The 10,755-nt window shown below is 45.5% G+C and overlaps 1 protein-coding gene across 1 annotated transcript in view; it reads right to left on the minus strand.

Moving 5' to 3' along the window:
* Pon1 (paraoxonase 1) overlaps window positions 1–5,726 on the minus strand; it is a 29,163-nt gene extending 23,437 nt beyond the window's left edge. Inside the window, exon 1 of the mRNA XM_005363690.2 lies at window positions 5,449–5,726. Within this exon, the coding sequence (XP_005363747.1) occupies window positions 5,449–5,522 (74 nt within the window). The 5' untranslated portion in view covers window positions 5,523–5,726. The remainder of the gene's footprint in view (window positions 1–5,448) is intronic.
* Between the last annotated feature and the right edge of the window lie 5,029 nt (window positions 5,727–10,755).

Raw genomic sequence — 10,755 nt, forward strand, 5'->3', positions numbered from 1 at the left:
ACACACACACACACACACACACACACACACACACACACACACATAAACACACATACATTCACACACACACATTCACACACACAAACACATTCACACACACATAAACACACACACAAACACACATTCATACACACATAAACACACTCACACACACACAAACACACACACATAAACACACACACATTCACACACACACAAACACACACACATTCACACACAAACACACACACATAAACACACTCACACACACACAAACACACATTCACCCACACATAAACACACTCACACACATAAACACACACACACACAAACACGCATTCACACACATACAAACACACACACATAAACACACACACAAACACATTCACACACACAAACACACATTCACACACAAACACACATTCACATACACTCACACACACATAAACACACACAAACACACACACATTCACACACACACACAAACACACATTCACACACACAAACACACACACATAAACACACACACACACACACACACACACACACACCTGAAAGTGGCTTCACATAGGCTAGGTATTGTATCAGGGCTTTGCACATGACAGACAACACTTTCCTCTGAGCTGTGTCTCTGGCCCCATGTGCTATGTTCCTAGGACGGGCTTTTGTTTGTTTGTTTTTTTTCATTTCCACTCAATTTAAAAATGTTTGTCATGATTTACCAAGCTCATATGATACCTGCCACTCGAAAAGACACTTTTTGAGGGAACATACGGTGAATGTTTAGTCCTCAATAAAGGACTAAAGGGCGGGTTCAAGATATTAAGGGCAAAGGTCATAAGACAAAGCAAAGTGGATCACTGAGAGGGATTTCAAGCACACGAAATCACTGAATGTGTTGTGGAAGGAGGCAGTAGTTTATTGAGAATCAAAAGCACACAAGAAGAGTAAGGGTGGTACCTGTTCACACCGTCCATTAAATATGATTGACTTGCACAGGCCAGAGAAAGGCTAGTTGACTTAGCTGTTCTCATCACAATAACCACCATGAGCCAGATCCCAGAGCAGGCAAGAAGAGAGAAGGTCTTGACCCAGTTACTCTGGGTTCCAATTTGTAGCCCAACCAAACCAGGTTTCAGCAGGATGTCAATGATGCCACAATTCAGATCCTGTGTGTGTTCTGTTTGAGATCTCAAACACCTCTCTCCGGTTTTCTCTTCCCTAGTTATGGATGGCTAAGATTAAGCAGTTATGAAGTGACTGAGCAAAGGTTGGAAGACAAACATGAAGGCAGATCTGCATTCAGTCCTTTGACTGGACGAAGTTTACAGGTTGCATCATTACAGAGATGCGCTTAGATACAAGCCTGTGTCTAGCTCTCAGTTTTGTGGTTGTTATGGATCTCATAAGTAAAGTTCAATGTCTGAGATACGTCCCTGATTCCAAAGCCTCTGAAGTCTATCCAAAATTCACATAAACTTCACTGTGAACTGTTTTGTACAAATAGACCCTGACTCCCTGCCAAAGCTCACTAGACTATGCTGGTACTCTGGGTCCAGGTATGTCCTTGTGTTCCCAAGCATTCTTCATTCATCTGGATTTCTTTATGAAGACTACTACATGCCAAATCCCATGCTAAGGTAGCTTATACATATTTCCTCATTTATTCCTTCAAGCAATTTTTAAAATAAAGATTCAAGTTTCCAAACCAGGGTTATAGCTCAGAGATAGAGCACTTGCGTGGCGTATTTAATGCCCTGGATTCAATCTCTGCAGTGTTCTCTCTTATGTCTCTGTCTCTCTCTCTCACACACACACACACAAACACATTTTCCTTGTTCTGTATGTAAAAACATCAAACACCAGGTCATTTGGATGTGATCCCTTGATTTAAAAGGGACAACAGAGATATAAAATCAGGAGTCAAGATACAAAGCGCTGTTTCCTACTTCTCCTTGGTACCCTTTCCATTAGCCTACGCTTTTACTTCACTTTGAATGTCCTTTCCCTTGTCACCTACAGCCTGTGTCCTGCCTTCCGTAGCCTCCTGTGGTCTCCTGTAATGGGACCAGTAGCTCCTTCACTCATTTTCATGGACTGTGATACACAAGTCTATCACATCCCTTGCCATGCTGCTGTTTGGTCTTGTTGCTCCGTCTACATTATTAGATTAGTGAGTCGTGCTACACCACATTACTTTCAATGTGGTTTCCAATGTGAACATGGAACTCACAGCAGAGGCAACTCAACCGATGTCTGCTGAGTTGCTCTACGGCACTATTAGTCTACCACGTCAGACAGAAGATGGTATGGAAATGCTGATGGGGCCAGGAGGGCTGGAAGGCAATTTAGCCTTAGCCATAGTGTCAAAAATTATGGTAATATTATATAAGCTATCTCCAAAATGCTCATTTGTTGGAGATGTGGTCTCAGTGCAATGCTTAAGAGATGGGCCTTGATTGGGTCATGATAGTGATAGTCTATTTGATAGAGCAGTGCATTCATGAATGTCTAATTGAGTGGACTCTCTGGAGATTATGGACACCGTGGAAGGTGGGCAGAGTTGGAGGAAGGAGGCCTCTTGGTCCTATGGGATTTGAAAGTCTTCCTGATCCTCAAGCTTTTTTTTTTTTTTTTTTTTTACTCTGGATGCTTCTCTCTGCTTATGGCCATCACATCATAAGTAGCTCTCTGTCCCTGCTCTTACCTCCTGTGTACTTTGAATGGAATTGACTGTCATTGTCTCATAGGGAGTGGCACTATTAGGAGGTGTGGCTTTGCTGGAGGGGGTCTAACCTTGTTGGAGGAAGCGTGTCTCTGTGGGAATGGCCTTTGAGGTCTCCTATGTTCAAGATACAACATAGCGTCACAGTCTCCTTTCCTATTGCTTTCTGATCAAGATATAGCCAGCGCCATGTCTTCCTGCATGCCACAATGCCCTCTGCCATGATGATAATGGACTAAATCTCTGAACTATAAGCTGCAGCCTCAATTAAATGTTTTCCTTTGTAAGAGTTGTTGTGGCCGTGATGTCTCTTCACGGTGGTAGAAATTCTAAGACACACCCACTCATCCTGATCGTCCTTGTAGCAGGCCCCCTGCAATGGATCAGCACCATGGGCTTCAACTTCCAAAACCTTGAGCCAAAATAAGTCATTTTTGGTTAAGCTGTTGGTCTCAGGTTTTCTACACAGTCACGGAAGGTCTGACTAACACACCAAGCATCATTCACCAGACTCCTGGGGTGGATTTTGAGGTCATATGACAATTATGAAATCAAATGATTGCAGAAAGCTTGTTATGTGCCCAGTTTTATATATCCTAGTGTGATGTGTATTATTTTTCCTTGAATTTTAGGTAGAGAAACAGTCTGTAACTTTGCTTACTATTAACATGTTAAAATAAATTGAAAGCTACAGACAAGAGATCTTTTCCATGCTCCTGGGAATCTGCCACCACCATTGCCTCTAGGACACGCTACCTAGCATGAGTGTAAGGTAGCAGAGGTAAGCTGAGGAGCTAATGCTAGCGGGGCCATTCCCATCCCAAGTCAGAAACACCGAGATCTTACACATCATGGCAGCAGATCTAAGAAGCAGCCTTTTTGGTCCCTCACATCCTCAAGAAATGTTCTGTGTTGTCCTGAGCATTGTCTAGATTCGCGTGATAAATATCATGAAAATCCAAAAGTCAGATCTGACTACAAGGATGAACCAGCACCTTGGTTTGTTCTTCTCTTCCCCTCCAATGTTCAAGAAATTCTCCAAGGCACTCTCTGGTCCTGCACAGATTCCTGTGGCTCCCCAACTCCTCATGTGCATACCACATCCCAGCTCGCATACAGTCCATCTATGAAGATGGCTGTGTCTACTCTGGATGCATACCGCATCCCAGCTCGCATACAGTCCATCTATGAAGATGGCTGTGTCTACTCTGGGTGCAGGGCTTGCCATCATGTGTTGAGAGGACACAGTGGCTTCTTCTCCCTTCTCTTCCCTGGGCAGATTCATGCTTCTCAGGTGCATTGTCTCCAAAAAGGGGGTAGGTCATTATCCATCCCTGAGGCCCTGTGGCTGTGGCTCCAACAGGTACGGTCTGAGCATCCTTTATGGAGGATACAAATCTCCTAAGATGGGGGCATTTGCTAAGTAAGACTGATCAGATTCAATCATGCAAAGGGGGACCTACAACTTTGCTTATTGAGGGAGGTCATGGGTACCGCTTAGACCTGTGGATCCTTGTTTGTGCCTAGGCTTTGGGGGTTCTGGTCAGTGAGTGTTGTTTCCCTTCCTTCTCCTGTCGGAGATCTTCCAGGAGACTCTGCACACATTTCCCTATCTGTAATTTAACTAAGTTTTACAGGAGGGAAAGGCCCAAAGCGAGCTAGAGCGGGCTCTGTGGTTAAATGCGTGCTACAGAAGTGTGAATCCCCGTGTTCTCAGCCTTTACACCCACGGAAAAAGCAGGCGAGAGCACTGTATACCTGGAACTCCACATGACAGAGTGGAGACAGGTGGATTTCTGGGGCTCCCTAGATGGCCAATCTAGGGAGCGATGGTTTCTGTAAGAGACCCCACCTCAAAAACTGAGGTCGCAAGTGGTGGGAGATTTCTAACACCAATTCTGCCCCTCCCCCAGCGCGTACTTGGGCAGGTACAGACATCCACACAAACTAACATATTACACATGCAAGGTTTTCAAACCCAAATACTTTTCTAATATTTTGCGATTTAGGAAATAATAATTTACAAAACCCAACTCTGTGGGTGAGATTCCAATTAGTCCATAAGATTATATAACTGTTTAATCCCAAATTGTACACACTGATTAATTTTTTATAGTTCAGAGTAAATGACACAATAATATTGACTAAGCCTTTTAAAGTAGCATGATGTCTAGACTTTGAACCCTTATGAAAGATTATCCTGAAACTTTGTATACATTCTCAGTCTCCTGCCCATTAACACCCTGGTGGGTTATTACAAGCTTTCAAGGGAAGCAGAGACAAACACCACTAAATAGCTGCTGACTCCCAGACGCCTTGTTGGTAGTTTTCTATGTAAGTATACGTCACTATATCTAGTTTATTGGCACATTCAATGAGTTGCAAAATGATTTGCCCAAGATACCTTTCTCAAAGCAGAAGCCATACCAATAGTCAGATACATGATCCCCCTTTTCTCCAGCTCGGCACCCACTGGAGAATGTGGCCCACACCAGGGAACAGTTGTTTCTATGCAGCTCAGTGCACAAGCAGGGCTTTCTGTTCCCCCATCCCCTCAGTGAGCCTCAAACTGAAGTTCTCCAAGCCAGAAAGGAAGGTTTGCTAAATCTATAGATTGTCCTCTAAAGCCCCTGGATCTACTTTAGGGTGTTGAGGTGCTCCTGGAGCTAGCAGAGGTGAGGTCCATGGCGCTGCAGCCCTCACCCCACTCACCCCACTCACCCAGTCCACTGTAACAAACTTACTGATAGGAAGATTGGTGGTTCTTATAAAATGCCAAGAGCAGTCCCACGAGGGTGAGCCCTATCAGCTTCGCCATGGCTGAGACAGACAGATAGACTGAGGATGGACGAGTTCAGGGACGCTGATCAATTCTGAGGCCTGCAGCCTGGAGGCTTGGAGAACTCTGGATTGGCCAAGCTGAGTTTGCCCAGGGCCGCCCCCAGTGCCACTGCTCCAAGTCAGCCAGAGTCCTCTCGGTGCAGGCTCCTGGCCAGGTGCTTCATTGCCCGTGTCCACCCTAATCCATGCCCCAACTCTGAGGAGAGAAAAGCAGAACAGGTGCCGAAACTGGCGTGAAAGGGATTAAGCCATTTAGTGGAAACAGAGAACCATGGGAAATAAATGAACCAGGAGGGTGAGCCGTTCACTCACTTTGTGCCAAAAAGAATGTCCTAATCCTTGTGGCTCAGAGGGGCTGGGAACTTGATCACAATAGCAGCCAATTAACACAGAAGAGAGCCTTGTGGTCACACCCCTAAGATGCAGGCTGTTCTCGCCAAGCCGCCCATGGAACTGTTGCTTTGCAACACCATCATTTCAGAGTCTCACCTTCTCCCAGGGCCACTTCCCAGGGTACAGCTCTGAGACACAATGCTCCACCATTCAGCAGCTTCCTCACTGGCTGATATTAAACTGAGTATCAGCTATGTACCAGGCATTGTTTGAGAAATGACAAGTCTCTGTGGAACTTATATCCAGTAAGGGAAGAAAAAAAATTAAAATAAAAAAAAATCATCACTCTGGGGAGGGGCCAGTGGGGTGGCTCAGAATGTAAGGGCGCTTACTACCAAGCCTGGCATTCTGAATTCCATAACTAGGACTAGCACAGTGGAAGTAGACTCGGACTCTGCAGTTTGTTCTCCGACCTCCACATGTGCACGAGACAGAGAGAGAGAGAGAGAGAGAGAGAGAGAGAGAGAGAGAGAGAGAGAGAGAGAGAGATTTAAGGAAGCATCAAAGCCAGGTAATGGTGGTGCACACCTTTAATCCCAGCACTCAGGAGGCAGAGGCAGGCAGGCAGATCTTTGTGAGTTCAAGGCCAGCTTAGTCTACAGAACTAGTTCCAAGACAGCCAGAGGCACATAGAGAAACCCCGTCTCTAAAAACCAAAAGAACAAAAAGAAGGAAGGAAGGAAGGAAGGAAGGAAGGAAGGAAGAAAGGAAGGAAGGAAGGAAGGAAACTCAAGATGGCATTTATAACGCTGTGAATAGGGATATGTGTCCTGGAGATATGCACATGGGCCATGGAGAAAAACAAAGCTGGGAAAGAGGGGGGTGCAAAGGGACATCCCAGAACCACTGCACTCACAGAAACTCTGGACATTCCAGAACTCACAGAAACTGAGGCTGCTTGCACAAGATGTGTGCAAAGTCAAGACAGGGAATAGAGCATGGAGGAGCATGGAGGAGCATGGAGGAGCATGGAGCAAGACAGCATGGAGGAAGTGTTGACGAGGCCCCGCCCACAGCTGAAGGATTACTGACAGCTGATGGCTGCTTGAGAAAGGAGAGTCACTTGTCCTGAAGAGTTTGGCCTGGATAAGTGAACTTTGCTCTGGCTAGTGGCCCTCCACTCGTGAGTTTATGTAACACAAACTGGACTTGGACTGGAATGAGAAGGGAATAGAAGTTCAGAGCAGGTAGAGATGAAGGAATTCTCTGGAAGGGATTGGGGGAGCGTGACTATGATCAAATATGATCAAAATATAGTATATGCACATAGAAAGTTTTCAAAAAAGTGAGAATAATCTGTTTACATCTTAAATATCACAAGGCAGGCTAGCCCTTCCCCCTGAGATCATGTAAGCATCGAGCAGTTGCTGGAGATGAAGACACACTCTTTTGGAGCAGCCTCGCAAGCTGGGCAATGAGTATCGGGTACTCAGCTTTCAGGTATAATCACCGATGCTGGTTGGAGTTTTCATTGACATTACTGCCCTTGAGGCATCCATGTTCCTGTAAGTGAAATCACTGGTTCACCAAGCCTAAAAGATGATGGACCTCCCTCCCGTTATCTTAATATCTACAGATAAGGAATCCAGGCATGGGCAGGCCAGTTTTTGCCACGTCACTCAAGCTGGCAGCAAAACTGGCAGTCAGGGTTTTGGAATCTTCACAAAGTTCAGCTGAGGTAGTAGAGGTGAAGTCAGCCTTCCAGTCACAGAGTTCCTTACAGACAGCAGTCCCTTGCCTCAGAGGCTCGTACCCAGAACTATGGCAGAACGACACAGATATTCTCTCTTAAAGTGAGCTATCTTTCAGAGTGAAAGAGCAGGTTGCCCTGAACCCTGATCAGAAGCCCTCACCTTTTAAAAAGCCTAAGGTTGAAGGTGACATTTGACACTCCAGTCCGCACTGAGGGGCAGAAATGAGTAAGCCTCGGCTCCTGAGGAGGCACACGGGACGTTGTACACAGGAAGCCTTAAAACCACCGCAGCTTCTGAATGCGTCTTCAGTCGGCTCCCCTCTGCCTTTCCACAGTGGCCCTGTGTTCCAGTCACTATCTCCAGACCAGAACAACCCTTTCTCTGTTCTCTCCCTAATCCCCAGATGAATCTCCTCCCCATAGCACAAGAAATCTTTCAAAAATGTAAATCAGATTATGCCAGGTCATTGCCTCAAATCACTCCTCCCACAGCTTCTGGTTTCACGTTCGTGTCACAGCCTACCAAGCCCCTCCAAGATCTGGTCTGTGCTCAACCCTCTGGTTCCTTCCCAGTCCTGCCCTGTGTGCCAGCTGCCTCAGCTTCACGCTGCTCCTTCCGGTTCCATGTGTGTGTCAAGCTTCTCTTCTTCTTTAGCCTTTCTGGCTGTTGGCTAGAATGCTCGCCCCTCGCCCTCACTTGCTCACTGGCTGACTGTCCCTTGCAGTTTGCTTCTTGCTATCCAGGGATTTGTTTGCTTGCTACTGTCTCTGGCAGGCCTTCGCTAGTTTCCCTAGCCACAGTAACTCCTCTCTGGAGAGCCTCCTGCCAATTCCCCTCCAGTCCCAATCGCTACCACCAGGTTCTGACACGACAGAGCTCATATCCGATGGTTGTTTCCAATAAGGAGTTAGTAGTGAAGGTGATAAAACTCCTTGTATGCTGGTTTGTAAATAGGTAAATAACCACTTCCTCAAGCTCCACGAACAATCTTCTACCACCTCTCAGGGCTCCTCTCTTCATTTCAAAACAACAGGCAGCTGCGAGGCCATTGCCTGGAACAGCAGGTTCTCTGTGGTGCTTCCAAATAGCACTTTGTCCAGTTGTGACGACAGAGGCAGGGCCACGCGCGCCTATGGTTCTGGGCTCTGACCACACTTCTGCTCTTGCTTATCCATCTGCTCGTCTGCTACAGTCTGGCTTCTCTCAACCAGCTGTGAACTATGGGAAGGGGGCATCATCCCCGACTGACTTGTTAGCCACCCTGTGTCTATCAATCATCTTCTACAGTAGTTTCTGGAACTCCACAGTGACTCAGACATGCGTAAAGCATGAAGAAATGGCGAAGGATGAGGACTAAGGGATTGAAGATTCTGTGAGGAGGGGCAGACAAGAGCCACTTCGTGCTCCCTAACCACGTTGTCCTGTGGCCAACAAAGAAGCCAAGTGGTTCTGTTAGCACAAGGAACTCACTCCAGGCTCTTGCTTGCTTATCCTGATTGTGTCCTTTCTTTCATTTTTCAACCCACTCTGCTTATCTCTTACAAAGCCAAGAGAAAGGTTTATCTAAAATCCGTCTGCAGAACAAGATAATGTGGGCTGAGCTACTTTGACAGAGACCTTTTTTTTTTTCCTTGTCTTGTTGCGACCTCCACGTTTTTCTTCCTCTGAGTCTTCCCATCTCCCTTACCACCCACAGCACGCACAGGCCGATTGGCTGGAGGGAAAGGAGAGAGGTGACTGCCAAGGTAGAGGGTGCTTTCTGAGTTCTTCCTCTCTTACATGGTACACGTAATCTCTGAAACCAGAATCCAGGTGTTATCTTGAAATGTGTCCCATCCAGATGGGGATCTGCCCTTCGCTTCCTCGGTCCCTTTGCAGGTTAATCATAGGTCCTGAAGGAGTGGATAAGTCACCCCATCCACTGTTTCTCCTTCTGACTTGTTCCTTCCTGCCCCCAAAGTTCCCATATTAACAAGATTCCCAACACAGCTTCCAGAATCAGAAGAGGTACATCCATTGTTCCCGGATGGAGCTGAAGTTCCTAACGACAGGCACATGAGGGGAGAGTGGGGATTTAAACTGATCTTTGGGAGATACATCATACAGGGAATCACTGAGCTACTACGAATTCTCATTCATTTGCTGAAGGAGAATCATGCTCAGTTTTTTGCTGGAGCAAATAGGGAAATGTTAATCCAGTATGAAATTCTTTAAAAAAATGTATTTTATGTAAAGCATTTCTATTGTTTTTCAGAGGCCAATGATGAAGAGCCAAGAAGTATGAATTAACAGCGGCCCATTAGAGAAAACGTAATACATAAACACAGTGAAATATTAGGTGACCTTTAAAAAGAAAACATCTACAAAATGCAGATGACCTACAAAAACACAAAATATATGTTAAATGCAATACTCCCAAGTGAGAAAGTAAAATACTTAAACGTAGCATCGAGAAGCACTGAAGTGACAGGAGCAGACAGCAGAAATGGTGAACGGGAGGTTGGGGGGGATCTATGGCGAGGAACGTAAGATTTCAGTCATGTGGGAGAAAATAAGCTTAGGAGATTTATAATACAAATGGGTGACTATGGCATGATACTGTTTTGCTGAAAGATGGGAAGAAAATAGATGTTGATTACTGTCATCACAGCAAAAGGTTAAGCATCGTACTGGGGGTGCATTTTCAGCAGTGTATACACACCACAAAATATCAATTGAAAATAAATTTAGAAAAGAATAAACACAGGCTCTGCTCAAATGGATTTATTATCAATATTTAAAGCTGAAACTTATAGTATGTGTTATCATTTATAAAGAGCTGGTGCAGGGACCCGTCCCACGAGGGGTGGTGGTGGGACAGTCAAGGCCTTGGCAGGAGACAGACAGATAGATACACCATACAAAGAGTTTGGGTGTAGAGTTTATTTAGTAGGTTATGGAGGGGAAAGGGAAGGGGAAGAGAAGAAGAATAGGGAGAAGGTAGAGAGAGGCAGAATTTGCCTCTCAAGAAGGAGAAGAAGGAGAAGAAGGAGAAGAAGGAGAAGGAGAAGGAGAGGAGAAGGAGAAGAAGAAGAAGAAGAAGAAGAAGAAGAAGAAGAAGAAGAAGAAGAAGAAGAAGAAGAA

The sequence above is a fragment of the Microtus ochrogaster genome, linkage group LG10 (genome assembly GCF_000317375.1).
Source record: "Microtus ochrogaster isolate Prairie Vole_2 linkage group LG10, MicOch1.0, whole genome shotgun sequence".
Lineage (NCBI taxonomy): Eukaryota > Metazoa > Chordata > Mammalia > Rodentia > Cricetidae > Microtus > Microtus ochrogaster.